The sequence below is a fragment of the Dasypus novemcinctus genome, chromosome 6 (genome assembly GCF_030445035.2).
Source record: "Dasypus novemcinctus isolate mDasNov1 chromosome 6, mDasNov1.1.hap2, whole genome shotgun sequence".
Taxonomy (NCBI): Eukaryota; Metazoa; Chordata; class Mammalia; order Cingulata; family Dasypodidae; genus Dasypus; species Dasypus novemcinctus.
Genome location: NC_080678.1, coordinates 17,979,251 through 18,000,896, shown reverse-complemented (window position 1 = coordinate 18,000,896; position 21,646 = coordinate 17,979,251). Strand labels below are relative to the sequence as shown.

Sequence of the window (21,646 nt, the reverse complement as noted above, 5' to 3'; positions counted from 1 at the left end):
CCACAAGGTGGCAGTATGTCATTTGCTTTTGACCAAAGGCCTTGGGTACTTGCACACACTTCTTTTCCCATGCCTTTCACAGAATGGGAGTGGTAGGGACTTTGAAAAGCCAGCCTTTCTTATCCCTCTGTACAGCTCTGAGCTTACACTACTTTATATTCATTTGCTCGTTTCAGGTAGGGTTGAAGTGAACAAAAGCTGCATTTTCAACCTTTGTGTGTAAAGGCAAATTTCTAATAATTGCCTCTTAAGTAAATGTGCTTTTCTTTTTGATAGGGAATCTGAAGACACTGCCCTGTTATTACTTAAAGAAATTTATCGAACAATGAACATTACTCCAGAGCAGCCCCAGCATTGACCCGACTTCAGTTTCACTGTGTGAGTTTTTCTTTATTGTGTAAATTCTGAATGTTTGCATTCCAAAGTCTTTTATATGGATGATTACTTTCTCTTTACTCTTTTCTATTTCTTTTGAGTGTCTTTTTTCTTTTTTCTTTTTTTTTAATTCAGTATAGTGACATTAAGGAAAGGGATTGGTTCGCAGTATACATTTCTGACATGTTACTTCATTCTTCTTACTAATTCAGCATAGACTTTGAATTTCTCTTTAAAATAGATTTCCAGAAATATCAGTTAGGAATTCCTTTGGGTGTAAGTAACAGAACCCAACTCAAATACCTTAAACAGAGATTCATTTTTCTTATGTAGCAGGAAGGGTCATCTGTTGAATGATGCCACCAGACATCCAGACTGCGTGCATCTTTTCACCTGCATGTTGGCCATGGCTGCCTCATAGTTACAAGATGCTCCCATAGTTCCAGACATCATTTCTATATTCAAGGCATGAATAAATGGAGAAAGGGCAGTATCAGTCATCTCTCTCTTTTTAAATCGAGAAAGCAAAAGCAAATTTAAAAATTTGCTCAGGCCTTATTGACTAGGCCTGTGTCACATGCCCCATATGCAACTGCCTGCCATAAGCTGCATGGAAGATTGGAAAAGTGATGTTTTAAACATTCCTAATCTTTGTAAAGGAAAGGAAAAGAGAAGGGGAATAATCTATGATGGGTGAGCTAACCTGGAGTGCCTGCCACAGTCTGTGTTCATAACTGTCCTAAAATACCTGATATTTGTTTTTCTCACTAGATTGTGGAACATTTTAAAATATAGGTAATGTGTTTTTTTAAAAGTTAGAAACTTTGATGCCTTTTAGAGAGTGGTATACAAAGTGCTGACCTCTGAATTGATGAAATTAAAAGTAATTCCTAGCACTTTTTGGTCTTCTAAAAATAAATGATAAGTGAAGATTCCTTCAACCTCTGTTTTCATTTTGAAGAGAAAATTTTTAATAGAATTTCCTTAGATAATTTCTTTTCTGTGCATATCCAAGTAAAAATGTATTTTTAACATGAAATGAATTTTATTGAATATATTGTTCTGCACTTGATGTTTTCAATCACTTATAGCTTGCACAGCTTTCTGTATTATTATGTGTAGGTCTTTTTCATTTTCTTTAATGGCTACATAGTAACGCATTTTATGGCTCTATCCCATTTCATTTAGCCAGTTTCTGTTAATGGGCAAATAGATATCTTCATTGTGTTTTATGTTACATATTAGGGAGTCTTAGTCAGTAGGTTAGAGAAGTCATTTTTGTAACCAGCCTCTTGATATCATTTATCAGTACTCATTTCTGATATTTTAATATTAAAATAAACTAAGAATAATGTAAAAAACGACCACAGTCCAGATTTTCAATTATAAAATAGTCATTCAATTGGTTGACAAATATTTGTTCAGCCTTGATTATGTGCCAGGCATGGTTTTCATAGTGGGGGTAAATGGTAAACACGATTTAATTCTCACCCTCAAGAAATTTACCTTCTCCTGGGAGGAGATCAACATAAATCTGTCTTCTAATACATAAGTAAATTTCAAATATTGGTAAATTCTGCAGAGAAGATAACATTTTAAAAAATGTGGTAGAGTGACTGGGATTGCTTCTGGGGAAGGTCTTGCTGAGTTAATAGCATTTGAGTTGAAATTTGAATGAGGATGTGGGGGAAGAACATTCCGAGCAGAAGGAAGAGCAGCTGCAAAGGTCATGAGATGGGAACAGACATGTCCTGTCTGAGGGACAGAAAGCAGGTGAGTATAGCCAGAGGGCAAGGTGTGGAGGGCAGAGTGGAGGGAGATGAGTCAGATCAGTAGATGGGTCTGATTTTGAGGAAACTGATAAGGTGTCTACCTTGTATTCTAAGTGTAATGGAGACACTGGAGACTTGTAAGAAAAAGAGGGACAAGATTTGTTTATGTTTTAGAAAGACTGCTTTGGATACTAGGGGGAGTGTAGAGTCTTGGAGGGGCAAGAATGGAGACAGGGAGAATAGTTAAGGGGTTGGTGGTAAAAGTTAGAGATTGGTGGTGTAGTTGTAAGTGGTAGAGTTGTAAGGATGGTGAGCTGATTGTACTCAGCCCTTCTGTGGCGGTGGAGTTGTTCAGGACTTACAGATGAAATTCCCATTAGTCCTGAGGAGAAGGAGGGGTAAGGATGACTTTGGGTCTTTGGTGTAAGCAACTGGGTAGATGGTGGTGTCTTTTCCTAGGAGGGCTTGAGGAGGGAGCAGATGGGTTTTGGAGGTAGAGGGTGGGGTAGAGAATCAGAGTTCTGTTTTGTCAAGTTAGCAGTTGATGATACTGGTTTGAAGCTCTGAAGAAAACTTAGCGCTAAAGATAGCAAATTGAGGACGCGGACTTGGCCCAGTGGTTAGGGCATCCATCTACCACATGGGAGGTCCGCAGTTCAAACCCCGGGCCTCCTTAACCCATGTGGAGCTGGCCCATGCGCCATGCTGATGCACACAAGGAGTGCCGTGCCACGCAGGGGAGTCCCCTTGTTAAGGGAGCCCCACTTGCAAGGAGTGTACCCTGTAAGGAGAGCCGCCCAGCGCAAAAGAAAGTGCAGCTTGCCCAGGAAAGGCACCGCACACACGGAGAGCTGACACAACAAGATGATGCAACAAAAAGAAACACAGATTCCTGTGCCGCTGACAACAACAGAAGCGGACAAAGAAGAACATGCAGCAAATAGACACAAAGAACAGACAACTGGGGTGGGGGGGGGAAGGGGAGAGAAATAAATAAATAAATCTTTTTTTAAAAAAAATAGCAAATTGAGAATCACCAACATATATGTGCCATTTGAAACCACGAACTTGGTGAGATACCTAGAAAGAGGGTCTTGATGGAAAAGAGAAGTCTGCTGGAGAAGGAGGAGCCAGTGAAGTGGAAAAGAATCTAGGAACCTGTGGTCTCTTGGGAGCTGCAGAAGATTGAATAGTTGGTCAACTATGCCAAAAGCTGCTGAGAGACCAAATAGGAGGACCAAGATCTGGCCATTGGCCTCAGGAAAATACAGGTCATTGATGGTGACCTTGACCAAAGCTGTTTTAATGTCATGGTAGGGACAAAAGTGAGTTGAGGAGAGGTAAGGCACCAGAGAAAAGAGCTTTTCTGCAAAGGGTAACAGAAATAAGGCACTAGTTAGAGGGGAACATTTTATGATATTAAGAGATGTTTTTTGCCAATAAGAATGATCCATTATTGAGAGACAAATTGATAATGCAAGAGAGAAAGAAAATGATTATAGGAAGAAATACTTGAAAAGGCAGTGGAGGTGGGACCAGGGCAGGATGGAGGGCTTAGTCTTAGAAAAGGAGAAATCTTGCATCTTCACTGGTTCCAGGAGGAAGTACACATACAGATTGGGGGGTAAAATTGGTGGTGGGAAGAGCAGGGATTCTCTGGTAACTTCAACTTTTAGAAATGTAGGGAGGTTGTCAGTTAAGAGCTAGGCCACCAGTGGAGGGCTTGTTTGAAATTTGAGAAGAAGCAGAATGATACTCATCTCAGAGTGGGAAAAGGGGATTTACTAGCAAACTGAAGTAAGGATTGTTTTGCAGGCTTGAATGTCCATTTGATATTTTGATCATAAATTTGGGTGAGTACAGTTAGCACAATTGCATGGCTTTTCTCTGGCCATGTTCCATTGCTTGGTTGAGTTTCTGAGTAAGCAAATATTTAAATTTAACAGGGTTAGGGTTTTGTGAGACAAATCAGACAGGAAGAAAAGTGCAAGGAAATTAAGGGAGGTGATGGAGAGTGAACAAAGCGGGACAGTTGGTGCCAGGAAGAGGTTGGGGAGTTGCAGGAGTGGGAGGGAGCCAACAGGATGGGAGGTTGAATGGAGTGTTGAACTATAGATTTGCAGAGGTAGTGTAGGACCTAACTGTGTAATAGGATCCAGTGTGGAAGATCTTTCACTGAATTATCAGATTCTTTTCTAGATAAATGCCCTTTCTACATACTTAAAAAAAATTTTTTTTAAAAATCATAAAATAGTGTCTCATGCAGAAACCTTAGAAAATAAATTAAAGAGCAAGAAGCAGCAGAAGTCACCTGTAAACTTAAACCAAAAATATTAACAGTTGTTCTAGCTTTCTAAGCTTTTTGCTTAGTATATATATTTTTAATATAATTTTACTATTTTGTAACCTGTTTTTTCCCGCTCAAGGATATATTGTGTAATTTCCCTTATAAGTCTACAGTGTATATGTGTGTATACATGTATTTACAATTAAAAAAAAAAATTAGATCCATTCCTGTAGGTTTGAACCTTTTTTTATTTTTATTAAAAATTTTTTTTTTTATTTTTAAAGATTTATTTATTTATTTCTCTCCCCTCCCCTCCACCCCAGTTATCTGTTCTCTGTGTCTATTTGCTGCGTCTTCTTTGTCCGCAGCACGGGAATCTTTGTCTCTTTTTGTTGATTTATCTTGTTGTGTCAGCTCTCCATGTGTGCGGCACCATTCCTGGGCAGGCTGCACTTTCTTTCGCACTGGGCGGCTCTCCTTATGGGGCGCACTCCTTGCGCGTGGGGCTCCCCTACGCGGGGACACCCCTGCGTGGTACAGCACTCCTTGCGCGCATCAGCATTGCGCATGGGCCAGCTCCACACGGGTCAAGGAGGCCCGGGGTTTGAACCGTGGACCTCCCATGTGGTAGATGGACGCCCTAACCACTGGGCCAAGTCTGCCCCCTATTTACAATTTTATTTTTATTTTTTCTGATTAGTTCAACTTTATAAAGTGAGAGAAGTGAAGGATCTCTTTCTTATACTTCTTCCCCTCATTTCCCTGCCCAGAGGCAATCCAAGTAACAAGTTTTATGTATTCTTCCAGGCATGTCTTAACACACATTCATATGTAATTAATAAAAATAATAGAAAAATAGACATACTGTTCTTACCTTTGACTCTTGGAGAGTGTTCCATATCCATCCATCCATCTGATATTTATTGAGTGCCAGGTAATATTCTAGGCACTAAGGTTCTCAAAAATGGACTGGAGTCTCTGCCCTCAAGGATCTTACTTCCTCGGGGGGAAGTAAACGAACAGTGTGCTAGATGATAATAAATGCAGGGAGGAAAAATAGAGCAGCAGGGTAAGGGGAAGAGGGATGGGAGCAGGTTGCTTATGTATATGAGGTGACATTTGAGCAAGTGAGCCGAGTGGATATCTGGGGGTGAAGTGGTGGTGGTGGGGAGATCATTTCAGGAAGAGAATAATATATATCAGAACATAAGAACTTACCTCATTCTTCTTTAACAATGGTGTAGTATTCTATTTTTAATGATTATGTGATTTAACCAGTCCCCAACTGATGCACATTTAGGTTATTCTAATATTTAACTAGTATAAACAGTGCTTAATGGTATTTAATAGTTGCATCATTCCACTCTGTAGCTCTACATTTATATTTAGATTACTTTCTCACTATTTGCTATTAAATAATGTAGTTGTACATACTTTTTGTATATCTGTGACTATTCATTTGAGATACATTCCTGGAAGTACCATTATTGGCTACAAGAATATCGCACATTTTAAAAAGCTCTTGATCCATATGTGTTGCTAATTTGCATCCCAGAAAGGTCCCATTTTCATTTCTATTATCAGTAAGTGCTTATTTCCCTGAACCCTTGTCAGCACTGAGTATTGTTGTTATTTTAAATTTTGCTAGTTTGATACATCATCCTTACATTTTTTTTTTTTTTTTAGCATTTCCACTACTAGTGAGGTTGAATATTTTTGGTATATTTACTGGCCATTTGTATTCCTTTTGTCATTTGTTTGTTCCTAACATTTTTTCAGAGGTGTGGAATAGGATGTTTTTATTTCTTACTGATTTATAGGTATGAAATTTAAGGATATTAACCCTTTGTTAAATATTTTCCTCTAATTTGACACTTGCCTTTTAGTTTTGCTTAGGCTTTGGATTTGTGGGGGGTGGGAATTGGAGGGAGGTGTGTTAAAAAAATATTTAGACCAGTCTTTTAAGATTAATCATTATTGAGATATTTACATTTATTTTCTTTTAGTTGTTATATGGTTTTATTTTATTTTATTTTTTAAAAAATATTTATTTATTATTATTATTTTTTAATTACATTAAAAAAAAATATGAGGTCCCATTCAACCCCACCGCCCCCGCCCCCCACTCCCCCCACAGCAACACTCTCTCCCATCATCGTGATACATCCATTGCACCTGTTAAGTTCATCTCTGAGTATCACTGCACCCCATAGTCAATGGTCCACATCATAGCCCAGACTCTCTCACGTTCCATACAGTGGGCCCTGGGGGGATCTACAGTGTCCCGTAATTGTCCGTGAAGCACTATCCAGGACAACTCCACATCCCGAAAACGCCTCCACATCTCATCTCTTCCTCCCGTTCCCCACACCCAGCAGCCCCCATGGCTACCGTTCCCACACCCATTCCACATTTTCTCTGTGGACATTGGATTGGTTGTGTCCATTGCACACCTATGTCAAGTGAGGGCTTAGATTCCACATGGGTACTGATGCACTCTTCCCGCTTCTAGTTGTAGACACTCTAGGCTCCATGTTGTGGTGGTTGACCTTCTTCAACTCCATGTTAGCTGAGTGGAGTAAGTCCAATAAGTCAAAGTGTAGGAGCTGAAGTCTGTTGAGGCTCTGGGCCTGGGTGTCATATTATCAGTCCAGAGATTCAAATCCCCTACATATATCTTAAACCCAGCACCAACTACAATTCCAATAAAGTAGCATGCAAGTCTTGTGAAAAGAGATCCCCTCTGAGTCCATTTCCATCACGCAGAAACACCAGCTCCAAAGAAGGGCCATCTGTCATGGCAGTGAACCCCTTCTGCCATGACCACAGAACCCGTGGGTCTCTTTATCCCTCAAAAGAACCAATACCTGGGGTTGTATCTACCTTATCTGTCTCTTAGACTCTGTTCAGTTGTACATAGGGGTATTCCTTCTGACAACCTCCAGACTCTTTTTTAGAGACTCACAGCCGTATAATCTCATTTCTCCTTTCCATTTCCCCCTTACATTAGGTCAAACCGCTTCCCGAAGTCATGTTATTATATGTAGACAGGTATATTCTGCTGTTCCGCATTGAATCTTTAATTCAAGGTCATTTTCTAGTTGCTTCTTCAGCTGGTATGTGGTAGTGATCCCTCGGTGCCAGGGAGGCTCATCCCCGGGTGTCGTGTCCCACGCTGGGGGGAATGCATCACATCTACACGCTGAGTTTGGCTGTGAGAGTGGCCACATTTGAGTAACATGAAGGCTGTCAGGAGGAAACCCCCAGGCACAATGCTACTCTAGGCCTTGTTCTTATTGCAGGTGCATAGGCTCAAAAGTGTAGCCATTAGTATCAAGAGCCCACTGTTGGGCCCTCCTTCCTTCCTGGTTCTTGCCATTGCACCTGGAGGATTGCCGCTGCTCTCCCAGGGCCCACAACAGTGACCCCCCGGCCAGGAGCCCAGTACCCCCCCAGCTGTTGTTTTTAATTGTTTCCACTATGAGTATATATAGACATTACCATATACCCTGGGCATATGCCCTGTATAACTCCTTGTCAACCATATATATCCTGTCAATAACATCCCATATCAGTATTCCTCCGCTGCCATTGTTGAACCACTCTGTGATCCAAAACTTCCCGTAAAGTGAATCCCAACATAATGTCAGCTTCAGAAGAGTCTTAGATCACCAAAATTCATATATACAATATACAGTATTTCCCCAGATCCACCATAAAACCTTTTCCCTTCCACAGCAATAATCTTTTAGCTTATTCATATCATATTTCCTGAAACTGATGTACAGATTCCGAAACTATAGTTTTCAAACAAGGTAACATTTGTGCTTACTATGTGGTCCATACTTTAGGTTGTACAGTTTTCTAAATTTTTTAGTTATCCTATGTTTTGTCTTATGGTTTTCATTATTAGTCTGTCGTCCCCTATATGTTTTTGGTGTAATATTAGCTGTTTTATATTCATCCTCGTGTACTCTCACATAACTCCTCTTTTGCCCCCTTATTTACCTTTGTTCCATCCATTGCACGTCCATTTTCCCCTCCCCTTAGGGCCCACAACGCCTGCCAATCTAATGCCCTGGGAGCCGTCCTTTCTCACGAGAGATACAGTTCTCTCTATTCAACGGCATTAGTCTTCCCCAGGATATGGGTCCACCCCACCCAATGGTAGAACCCACCTTGGCAAAATGAGCCTTCAGCTATTCCCTCCGGAGTCCGTCCCGCATCAGACCATACCCCCTGAGCGTCCTAACCAGGTAACCCTCCTACTTATACTTTGATACGTTTTACTCAACATTTAGTTCTCAACGAACTTCTGGCACTCTCCCATGTTTGTATGTTGCCCCTCCCTCCCACCTATTTCTTGGACCATATTACCCCTCTTCCCATCCCCAGCCCCCCTCAAACCCAGAAAACCCCACCCGAAGGTAACCCCTTGCCCCCATTTTGTCCCTTCTTTGTGCTCATACTTACCCCCAGCTCATCACAGATTCCACCCCTACAGACATTAACTCACATCCTTCCTCCACCCCCCGATTTCCAGTAAGCCACTTTTCCAGACTCTAGCTCTCTGAGGCAGTTAACTTATTTCATATCATTGAGGTCATATAGTATTTGTCCTTCAATGCCTGGGTTGCTTCACTCAACATAAGATTCTCAAGGTTCATCCATGTTATCACGTGCGATTGTAGTGTATTGGTTCTTACAGCTGAGTAGTATTCCATTGTGTGTATATACCACATTTTATTGATCCACTCATCTGTTGATGGACTTTTGGATTGACTCCAACTTTTGGCGATGGTGAACAATGCTGCTATGAACATTGGTGTACATATATCGGTTTGTGTCCTTGTTTTCAGATCTGATGGGTATATACCCAGCAGTGGTATTGCTGGGTCATATGGCAAATCTATGGATAATTTTTTGAGAAACTGCCAAACTGTCCTCCAGAATGGTTGGATCCTTCTGCATTCCCACCAGCAATGGATGAGTGTTCCCCTTTCTTCACATCCTCTCCAGCATTTGTATTCTACTGTTTTTTTCATGGCTGCCAATCTTATGGGAGTAAGATGGTATCTCATTGTAGTTTTGATTTGCATTTCCCTGATAGCTAGGGATTTGGAGCATTTTTTCATGTGCTTTTTAGCCATTTGTATTTCTTCTTTGGAGAAGTGTCTGTTTAAATCTTTTTCCCATTTTTTAAATGGGTTGTTTATCTTTTTGTTTTCGAGATATATGAGTTCTTTATATATGCAAGTTATAAGTCTCTTATCAGATATATGGTTGCCAAATATTTTCTCCCATTGTGTGGGTTCCCTTTTTACTTTCTTGACAAACTCCTTTGAGGTGCAGAAGGCTTTAATTTTGAGGTAGTCCCATTTATCTATTTGTTCTTTTGCTGCTCGTGCTTTTGGTGTGATATTCATGAAGCCATTTCCTATTACAAGGTCCTGTAGATGTTTCCCTACACTGCTTTCTAAGGTCTTTATGGTCTTGGCTCTTATATTTAGGTCTTTGATCCATCTTGAGTTGATCTTTGTATAAGGTGTGAGATGGTAATCCTCTTTCATTCTTCTACATATGGCTATCCAGTTCTCCAGGCACCATTTGTTGAATAGGCCATTCTCTCCCAGTTGAGAGGGTTTGATGGCTTTATCGAATATTATATGGCTATATACATGAGGTTCTATATCTGAACTTTCAATTCGATTCCATTGGTCTGTGTGTCTCTCCTTATGCCAGTACCATGCTGTTTTCACTACTGTAGCTTTGTAGTATGTTTTGAAGTCAGGAAGTGTAATTCCTCCTATTTCGTTTTTCTTTTTCAATGTCTTTGGCTATTCGGGGCCTCTTTTTATTCCAAATAAATTTCATAGTTAGTTTTTCTAGTTCCTTAAAGAAGGCTGTGTTGATTTTTATTGGGATTGCATTGAATGTGTAGATCAGTTTTGGTAGGATAGACATCTTAATAATATTCAGTCTTCCTATCCATGAACAGGGAATATTCTTCCATTTATTTAGGTCTTCTTTGATTTCCTTGAACAATCTTGTATAGTTCTCGATGTATAAGTTTTTTACCTCTTTAGTTAAATTTATTCCTAAGTATTTGATTTTTTTATTTACTATTGTGAATGGTATTTGTTTCTTGATTTCCTCCTGATCTTGCTCATTATTGGTGTATAGAAATGCTACTGATTTTTGCGCATTGATCTTATAACCTGCGACTTTGCTAAACTCATTTATGAGTTCTAGGAGCTTTGTTGTAGATCTCTCAGGGTTTTCTATATATAGGATCATGTCATCTGCAAATAATGAAATTTTGACTTCTTCCCTTCCAATTTGAATGCCTTTTATATCTGGTTCTTGTCTCAGTGCTCGAGCCAGTACTTCCAAGACAATGTTAAATAGGAGCGGAGACAATGGGCATCCTTGTCTTGTTCCTGATTTTAGAGGGAAGGATTTCAGGATTTCGCCATTGTAAACAATGTTGGCTTTAGGTTTTTCATATATACTCTTTATCATGTTCAAAAAGTTTCCTTGTATTCCGATCTTTTGGAGTGTTTTTATCAGGAAGGGGTGCTGTATTTTGTCAAATGCCTTTTCTGCATCTATAGATATAATCATGTGGTTTTTTTCTCTCAGTCTGTTTATATGGTGTATTACATTGATTGATTTTCTTATGTTGAACCATCCTTGCATACCTGGAATAAATCCCACTTGGTCATGGTGTATAATTCGTTTAATGTGTTGTTGAATACGATTAGCAAGTATTTTGTTAAGTATTTTTGCGTCTAGGTTCATTAGAGAAATTGGTCTGTAATTTTCCTTTCTTGTGGTGTCTTTGTTTGGCTTTGGTACTAGGGTAATGTTGGCATCATAGAAGGAATTAGGCAGTGTTCCTTCTGTTTCGATTTTTTGGAATAGTTTCAACAGGATTGGTGTTCTTTCCGGAATGTTTTGTAGAATTCACCTGTGAAGCCGTCTGGCCCTGGGCTCTTCTTAGTTGGGAGATTTTTAATGACTGATTCTATCTCTTTGCTTGTGATTGGTTTGTTAAGATCATCAGTTTCTTCTTTCGTCAGTATGGGCTGCTTATGTATTTCTAGGAATTTGTCCATTTCCTCTAAATTGTCATTTTTGTTGGAATATAGTTTTTCAAAGTATCCTCTTATGATAGTCTTTATTTCTGTGGGGTCAGTGGTGATATCACCTTTCTCATTTCTTATTTTGTGTATTTGCATCTTCTCTCTTTTTTTCTTTGTTAGTCTCGCTAAAGGTTTGTCAATTTTGTTGATCTTCTCAAAAAACCAGCTCTTGGTCTTGTTTATTTTTTCAAGTGCTTTCTTATTTTCTATTTCATTTAGTTCTGCTCTTATCTTTGTTATTTCCTTCCTTCTTCTTCCTGTTGGGTTACTTTGTTGTTGTTTTTCTAATTCCTTCAAATGTGCAGTTAATTCTTCAATTTCTGCTCTTCTTTTTTGATATATGAATTTATGGCTATAAATTTCCCTCTCAGTACTGCTTTTGCTGCATCCCATAAATTTTGGTATGTTGTGTTATCATTATCATTTGTTTCAAGGTAGTCATTGATTTCTTTTGAGATTTCCTCTTTGACCCACTGTTTTTCTAAGAGTGTGCTGTTTAATTTCCAAGTTGTCGTGTGAAGTCTGGGTCTCTGTCCCTTGCAAATTTCCAGCTTGACTCCACTGTGGTCAGAGATATTGTTTTGTATGATTTCGATCTTTCTGAATTCATTAAGCCTTTCTTTGTGGCCTAGCATATGGTCAATCTTGGAGAATGTTCCATGTGCGCTTGAGAAAAATGTATATCCTGCTGTGTTTGGGTGTAATGATCTATATATGTCTATTAGATCCAGCTCTTCTAATATATTGTTCAAGTGTTTTGTTTCTTTAGTGATTCTCTTTTGAGATGTTCTGTCCAGAGTTGATAGTGGTGTATTAAAATCCCCCACTATAATTGTAGATGAATCTATTCTTTCACTTAGTTTTTCCAGCGTTTGCCTCACATATTTAGAGGCGCCCTTGTTAGGAGCATAAATATTTATGATTGTTCGATCTTCTTGACAAATTGTCCCTTTCACTAAAATATAGTATCCTTCTTTGTCTCTCACAATTGTTTCGCTTTTAAAGTCTATTTTGTCTGATATTAATATAGCTACTCCTGCCTTTTTTTGGTTGTTGTTTGCTTGTATGATTGTTTTCCAGCCATTCACTTTCAACCTCCATGAGTCTCTGGGTCTAAGATGTGTCTCTTGTAGGCAGCATATAGATGGGTCATATTTCCTTATCCAGTGTCCCAGTCTGAATCTTTTGATAGGTGAGTTTAATCCGTTGACATTCAGTGTTATTATGTTTAGAGAGTTATTTATGGTAGCCATATTTTGGTTGGATTTGTGTTTGTTATATTTTGTTTGTATTATTTTATTTTCCCCTTCTATTTTTGTCTTTCTTGTTGCTTTTACACTCTCCTCCATCTCTGACTGTCCTGTTTTTTCCTTTCTTCCTGCAGAATTCCCTTAAGAATTTCTTGAAGGGGAGGTTTCTTGTTGATATACTCTTTCAGTTTCTGTTTATCTGTGAATATTTTGAACTCTCCATCATTTTTGAATGCTAGTTTAGCTGGATAGAGTATTCTTGGTTGGAAATTTTTTTCCTTTAGTACCTTGACTATATCATACCACTGCCTTCTTGCCTCCATCGTTTCAGATGAGAAATCAGCACTTAATCTTATGGAGTTTCCCTTGTATGTGATGGTTTTCTTTTCTCTTGCTGCTTTTAGAATTTTTTCTTTGTCTTGAGCATTGGATAATTTGACAAGTATATGTCTTGGGGTGGGCCTGTTGGGGTTTATGACCAGTGGAGTGCGCTGTGCTTCTTGGATATGTACATCTGTCTCTTTCAGTAGATTTGTGAAGTTTTCATTCATTATTTCCTGCAACACTCCTTCTGACCCCTTTCCCTTCTCTTCTCCTTCTGGAATGCCTATAATACGTATGTTTGAGCGTTTTGCGTTATCATTCAGGTCCCTAAGTCCTATCTGGATTTTTCCTACCTTTTTATTGACCACTTCTACTATCTGTTTGATTTCCAATGCACTGTCTTCCACATCACTAATTCTCTGCTCTGCCTCTTCTAGTCTGCTGATATTTGCTGCAAGTGTATTTTTGATTTCTTGAATTGTGGTGTTCATTTCCATCATATCTGTTATTTTTTTGCGCATGTCTGCAATTTCCCCTCCAAGTGTTGTCTTCACGCTGTTAACCTCTTTCATTACTTCATCAAATTTGTCGGTGATAAATGTTCTGAGATCTTTCATTGCTTGTGCGAAGTCCTGCCCCCCTTCCTGATTTTCAGTTTGTTGATTGGATTCAGCCATGTTTTCCTGATTACTGGTTTGGTTTGTAGATTTTTGTTGCTGTCTTGTCAACATTTTTTCTTGACGGGTTTAATCAGTTCCTTAGCTTCTTTGTCTAGTCTTGGAGATTAATTAGCTGTTGTTTTTGCGTAAGTGTTATATCTTCTCTTTGTCACTTTGTTCTTCTTATTCCAATTTCTTATTGCTAGTTAAGCTCACTTTAAAGGAAAGTATTAGTGCTGGGGAAAGTCAATTGTGTAAGGAAGGAAAAAGTGTGAAGTAGTATTGGTGATATATGTTTACAAAGCAACAATATGAGTTCTGAGAGGATGGAGGTTAGATCCTGTAAATTGTGTAGAGTTATAGTAGTAGGAAAGTACCTATAATGAGGTAGACGACTGAATATGGGAGGAATGTGGTACGTACTAAGAGGCTATTGTTTTCGTGAGAGAGGGAAAGAGAAAAGAAAGGTAATAGTTTCAGGGACGAATACCAGATGGAAAACTAAACAAAGGTATTAGAAATTAAGAGTTAGACACTTTGTGGATCAAAGAAAGGGAGATGGAATATAGGAGAGATAGCAGATGGTGGAGAATATCAAGTTGTAGGGGAAAGGGGATAGTGTAGATAGGTTAAATCTATTCACAGAGAAATGAGGCAGTGGAGGGTGAGGAAACCCAGCAAATGTGAGGTATTTCCTGTAGGACCTATTGTATTGTTAAGGTAAAATAGTATAAGAAGAATATTGGGGACAAGAAAGAGAGGATTGAAAAAAAGAAAAGAAAAAAAAAAAAAAGAACAACAAGAACAACAACAACAACAACAAATAAAAAAACAAAAAACAAAAAACAAAAAAAACCAAAGAACAGAAACCCCGCCGACAGGCTCGGCTGGGCTCAGCTGGGCTCCAGTCCCCTGCCCGCCGCGGCTCGGCTGGGCTCGGCTGGGCTCGGGTCCCCTGCCTGCCGCCCGCCGCCCGCTGCGGCTCGGCTGGGCTCGGCTTTCCCGCCCGCCGCCCGGCGCGGCGCAGCGCGGCTCGGCTCTCCCGCTCGCCGCCCGGTGCGGCGCGGCTGGGCTCGGCCGAGCTCAGCTGGGCTCGGCCCCCCCCCCGCCGCGGCTCAGCCGGGCTCGGCCGGACTCGGCTTCCCCGCCCACCGCCCGCCGCCGCGGCGCGGCTAGGCTCGGCTGGGCTTGGCTCCTTTGCCCGCCGCCCGCCGTGGCACAGCGCGGCTTGGCTCTCCCGCCCGCCACCCGCCGCGGCGCGGCTAGGCTCGGCTGGGCTCGACTCCCTCGCCCGCTGCCCGGGCGGCTCAGCACGGCTCGGCTCTCCCACCCGCTGCCCACCACGGCACAGCGCGGCTCGGCTCTCCCACCCGCCGCCCGCCGCGGCGCGGCTGGGCTCAGCTGGGCTCGGCTGGGCTCGGCTGGGCTCGGCTTCCCGGCCCGCCGCGGCTCGGCTGGGTTCGACTGGGCTCGGCTGGGCTCGGTTTCCCCGCCCGCCGCGGCGCAACGCTGCTCGGCTCGGCTCTCCCGCCTGCTGCCCGCCGCGGCGTGGCTCGTATCCCCCGCCCGCTGCCCACCTCGGCCCAGCTAGGCTACCCTGGCCGCCGCCTGCCGGGGCTCTGCACGGTGCTAGCTGCCTCGGCTCTGCCTACCCAAGGAGGGAGTCCTCCACACGTAGCTGGGATCTCCGTGTATATTTCACAGATGGATCCTCTCTGTTACCTTCCCTCCAAATCGATGTCCAGACACCTCCGGACCAGGAAAAATCCCGAAACAGCCGGTCCCAAAGAGTCTCCGACGCCTCCCAGCCGATTCCCCCCAGGAGCTAGTAACCGGGAAGTTCACTCAGCCGCCATCTTGCCTCCCCTCTTGAAAAGTCCCAAATTATATCTTATAGACCAGTCCTTTCCGTTACCTTCCCACCAAATCGATGTCCAGACACTTCCTGCCCTGAAAAAATCCTGAAAAAGCCTGGTCCCGGAGAACCTCCAGTGGTGCCCAGCTGCCTCTTCCCAGGAGAGACGGCAAGGCAAGCTCACTCAGCCACCATCTTCTGTTATATGGTTTTATTTTTCTCATTTGACTTTATAGTTAAGAAGAGTATGTATAAAGAAGGAATATAACTCTTTTCTTAAATAGTTAATCCTTTTTTCTTGTGCTGTATGTAGAATAACATATCCTTTTGTCATTGGTTCGATTTTTTAAAAATCATATGCCAAATATTTATTTTCTAGACTTTCTGGTTTCTTCTTTTGACTTATTTGCCTACCATATTTCGTTGATTATATTTTAGCATCTTTAAGTTTGGGATGCACCTTAAAATCACTGACTTCATGTAGTCAGCTATTGCCTGGATGGAAGTTGAGTTCCTTCTGAGAGGGTTTGTGTTTTCATCTGTCAGTCGCTGGAGAGCACTACCACCCTGAGTCTGCTGAAGCTAAATTCTCTGCTTGAGATTTTTTTAGACTATGCTTGTAGTGTGAATTCAGACCACAAAATTTGTGGGGGCTGCAGATTCCAATTTCCACGGATTTTTTCCTCCTCTTTCCATTGTCAAGGAAGAAGTGTGCTGTCTTCTTTGCTGTCCTTTCTGCATGGAGGGTTATTTGTTTGTTTGTTTGTTTATTTATTTATTTTACCACTCATTGAGGTTTTTGCCATTTGGTGTCCCCATTTTTTTGTGAGGGTCTCTGTCTTTTAATTTTTTATTACTATTTTTTAAAGATTTATTTTATTTATTTCTCTCCCCTTCCCCCCCCCCCCCCCAGTTGTCTGTTCTTTGTGTCCATTTGCTGAGTGTTCTTTGTCTGCTTCTGTTGTTGTCAGTGGCACGGGAATCTGTTTCTTTTTGTTGCATCATCTTGCTGTGTCAGCTCTCCGTGTGTGCGGCGCCATTCCTGGGCAGGCTGCACTTTCTTTCGCGCTGGGCGGCTCTCCTTACAGGACAAACTCCTTGCGCGTGGGGCTCCCCTACACGGGGGACACCCCTGCGTGGCACGGCACTCCTTGCATGCATCAGCACTGCGCATGGGCCAGCTCCACGCGGGTCAAGGATGCCCGGGGTTTGAACTGCGGACCTCCCATGTATTAGGCAGACACCCTATCCACTGGACCAAGTCCGCTTCCCTCTGTCTTCTTTTAGACTTCCTATCCTAGGTATCTTTTCATGGCATATAAAATAATGGTGTGTCTTAGATTTAGTGAAATAATAGTATTTTAATAATTTTAACACTTTTTAATATCTGGAAGTGCCTGTTCTCAGCATACCATAGTCTCAGCTAGTATTCCAAATGAATTTTGACATGATTTTGTTAAAATGCCCTGACATTCTCATCCCTTGATAGAACAAAGCAAACCCAAACGATAATCCTAGGGTTTTTATTTCAGGTAATATGAAAAAGCATTTTATTTTGCCAAAAGGAGGCTGATGCAAAGTACCAGAAATCTGTTGACTTTTATAAAGGGGATTTATTTGGGGGTAAAAACTTACAGTTCCAAGACCTTGAAAAGTCCAAACGGAGGCACCATCAGAGATGCTTTCTCACCAAAATCAGCTACTATTGATGATGGTGCAGGAAGATGGCCTTTGATCTCTGCCCAGGTTTCAGCCTTCCCTTCTGGGCTCACTCTTTCCTCTTGAGCTGTTCCATGGGTCCAGGCTCTTGGGGCTTCATGCCTAAGCAATCCTCTCTCTTACCTGCCAGGATCAAATAGGGTGGCTTCCTTTTCCTGTGTCTCTCTTTGTGGGTCCATTTATATCAGACCCAGCAAGGGGGCAGGGCCTCAGCCTGAGTCACACCTCACTGACCTAATCTAGTCAAAAGCCCCAAGCCGGGTCCGCGGTTCAAACCCCGGGCCTCCTTGACCCGTGTGGAGCTGGCCATGCGCAGTGCTAATGCGCGCAAGGAGTGCCGCGCCACGCAAGGGTGTCCCCCGCGTGGGGGAGCCCCACGCGCAAGGAGTGCGCCCGTGAGGAAAGCCGCCCAGCGTGAAAAGAAAGTGCAGCCTGCCCAAGAATGGCGCCGCCCACACTTCCCGTGCCGCTGACGACAACAGAAGCGGACAAAGAAACAAGACGCAGCAAATAGACACCAAGAACAGACAACCAGGGGAGGGGGGGAAATTAAATAAATAAATAAATCTTTAAAAAAAAAAAAAAAAAGCCCCAAGCCAATCTTATCAAGTAATCTAATCGAAGACCCACCCACTGAATGTGATATAATCAAAGGATAGCACACCTAGAGGAATAGATTAGTTTGCAAACATAATATTTATCTTCTTGAGATTCATAAAATAATTTCAAACTGCCACACCTAGTAAGAACCTTTTATTTCCTACATGATTTTTTTCACTTGTTTTCACTTGTTTTTTCAAAACAAAATAATTGTTTTATTTCTTCTAATAATGGCTGTTTGTCAGTTTTGGTGTCTGTAAAATTTAGGTAAGAACCTAAGTTCCTAACACTATAAAATATTTAATGAAAAATTTAACAGTCTTCCTGTTTTATATATGGTTCATTTGAGCATAGATCAGTAAGTATTTTGCTGAATAATTCTTTGATGTTTATGTTCTTTTAGTTCTTTTAAATTTGTTCTTAAAAAAGCCTCAAATTAACCTGACAGGTAATAAACTTTAAGTTTGTGCTTTTACTCTCCATGTCATGGTAGTTAGCACTGCTTGGTGTAGTGTGGTTCTGCTGAAGGCATGTCTAGGACCAGCGTGTGGTCTCTGGAGGCAGCTTAGCTCACAGTGTGTGTGCAGTGAAATTGCACACCAGATGGTGTTTTTACTTCAGAAAGGAACAACAATGTATGATATTATTACTGAAAGTTTGTAAAGTTCACTGAGGATTCTTTTTTCTTTTATAAAGTTTGTCTTCACAGAAAATCCCAGTATAAATTACATTGCCAAGAAACTCCTCAGAGGATGTTCCCAGTTTGCTCCTGTGATGGATGGCAGAAAAGTGATTCCTCGACAATTTCTTATGATATAAATCTCAGACGCAGGGATTTATTTAAAAGAAAACATACAGAACAAAAAGACAATGAAAAAATTGGTACCAAATTTGGACAGTATAGATGAGAAAATGTAATTATAAAAATGATACAATTAAAATTTCTCTGGTCATTTTAATGTACAATCGTCAAAGTAATGTGTGATCAATGAAGAAATATTTGTAGCATGCAGACAATTTTTTTTATTTCTTAAAAAACTTGACAGTGGGCTATTAAACTTGTATTTTTAAAATGAATGCAGTATGTTCTTTTTCAAGTATGGACTTGAGAAACTACGTTAATATGATTTTCAAAAAAAAATTCATGTTCTATTTTAAATGTGAATTGTAGTGCTGAGCCTCTGTAATGCAGGGTTATTTGTATTTGTTAAGAGGAAGTAACTAAGATCACTTTTATTCCAAGCTAAAAGTGAGGTTTTTATAAAACCTTTCGGGCTATTGCTGGGAGTGTGGTTGTGGAAGGAAGTAAAATGCTCTTTTACTCCACAGAAATCCGATCCATGAAGAGCTCTCCCTGCGTACTCATCTCCACTAGGAGAGAGGAGCAAATGAGAGGTTTTCCACTTTGTCATCTAAAGTAACTGCACAATCGCCTGATTTTTAAAGTTCTAATTAATATGAGAACCAAAGTAGATGGGTGGGGTTTTTTTGTTTGTTTGTTTTGCTTTGTATTATTAATTCACTTATACCAAAGGTATTTGAAGGTATGAAAGGTATACTTCTAGATTATAGAGCTAAGTCATGAAATTACTCCTGTGTAATATTTCACTTTGCTTTACTATAAATTCAAATTATCTAAATATTTTCCTAATACTGAGTGGGAATGCTGATTTTCTTCTTTTGTTATGCAGTAGAAACATTTTACATTGTTTACACAGTTCTCACGGAACATGGAATTTTTTAAAAGCAACATGATACACATTTTTTGTGTATATTCTAATTAAAGTAAATAAAATGGTAACATCAATGCATTTTTTTAAACAGCAAACTTCTGTATTTCTCTTTTTTTCCTTGAAAGTATTCCTGTGTGTTCACTGTTCATTCACTTTTCATTGTGATTGGTCATGATAATAGAATTAACACAGTAGACCTTTAGAGCGCCAATTGACCCAGACAACATATTCCAACCATCTCATTCTAGAGCTGAGGGTATACTACACTCCTTTCCCGGGCTGGTTAGTGGCAGATGTGGGCTCCAGTACAATTTTACCAGCTCTTGTTCGGGCTTCATTTCACTACACTACTACTACTGCTACTACTACTTTTTACTTAACTTACCCATACTGAAGAAATAAAGAAAAAGGAGGGCTATTTGTGTATAATTTAATAAAATCCAGTTTGATTTTTCAACTCACAACTGGTTTTGTTTGTATCATTAAGCCTAGATCTTCTGAGTTAACAGGCAGAGGAGAAGGAACACTTGAACCAGTTTCCATAGAAGAAAACATGTACCAGCTGAGTTTCAGGAATCTTGCGACCTTATTTTAATACTTGGGGAAACAGAATTTTCTGGTGTCTGTGCCTGTGGACATCTATATCTATATCACTCTTCAATTTCTTTAAAAAACAAAACACTGAATGGTAGAGGATCCTGGATTTATTAACATTCATTGTTGTAACCACTACACCTAATACAGTCTTATCAAAGAGTAAGGCACTTTCCAAGTATTTGTTGAATAAATAAATTTTAAAAACCAAATACATACTTTTTATATTTGGAAGAGACCTTGGAACACCATCTAGATCAGGGGCTTGCAAACTTTTGAAAAATAATAGCACCCGCTTTTCAAATGAAACCTTCCCAAACCAGTACATAAAATAGGAGAGAGTATAGCTGCTAAGTAAAGCTTTTTTCCCCAGAATCAACTTGTTCCATTCTGGAATTTTCTCACCTCCTATCCCCTAAACTGGATGAATTCCTTCATTTTCCCCAGATGAGGAAATGCAAATCTCTAGCGATTCAGAAAGTGTTTTATATGCAGAGTTTGGAGCTAAAGTTAAAAGGTGTTCACATCTGAAATTGAAGGTAAAATAGTCATCATAAAACAGGATGACAGCTCAGGTGGTTTGTTAAGAAAAAGCGGTACTTATAATGAGGAACCTCATAGACCATCCATGAGATTATTGTCTCAGACCAGGTAAGAAGGGCAACTTCTCAACACCAGAGTATGAGCGTAATAAAAGGCAACTGCGTGCTGGTGTGGGGTGTGGAAGCCTGGAAGAGGGGCATCCCTCCTGCGCAGGCTAGCACTCTGTGCAGGCCAGCACTCCGCATGGGTCAGCTCACCACCCGGGTCAGCTTGCCCTCACAAGGAGGCCCTGGACGTTGAACCCTGTACCTCCCATATGGTAGACGGGAGCCCGATTGCTTGAGCCACATCCGCTTCCCTCCCTTATGCTTGATACCAACTTCAATACTATACACAAATTATATTCCTATACCCATCCATCCCCCCTACATTTATGCAGTTCATGTCACATGTAATTTGCTGATACATGTAATTTGTTTATACCTGAATACAAACCCACTTATTTATCATTACATTTATGCATTTATCTTTTAAGTCCTGTAGAAAGTAGAGTTAAAAAACAAAAATACGATAGTTCTGGCTCTTATATTTACCCATACCATTACTCTCACTGGAGATCTTTATTTCTTTATGTGCCTTCAATTTATTGTCTGTTTTACTTTCAACCTGCAGCACTCTCTTTGGCATCTCTTATAGGCTCAATCTACTGATGATGAACTCCCTCAGGTTTGTTTATCGGGGAATGTCCTAAAACAGCTCCCTCCTTTTTTTTTTTTTTTCAGGTTTTGGG

The 21,646-nt window shown here is 40.7% G+C and overlaps 1 protein-coding gene across 4 annotated transcripts in view; it reads left to right on the top strand.

Moving 5' to 3' along the window:
* Positions 1–19,814, top strand: part of SEC23IP (SEC23 interacting protein) — a 58,187-nt gene extending 38,373 nt beyond the window's left edge. For all 4 annotated transcript variants that reach the window (XM_058298278.2, XM_058298280.1, XM_058298282.1 and 1 more), the window contains exons 18-19: positions 277–378; positions 18,683–19,814. In XM_058298278.2, coding sequence (XP_058154261.1) covers positions 277–358 — 82 coding nt within the window. In that variant the 3' untranslated portion in view covers positions 359–378; positions 18,683–19,814. The remainder of the gene's footprint in view (positions 1–276; positions 379–18,682) is intronic.
* Positions 19,815–21,646: the final 1,832 nt, after the last annotated feature.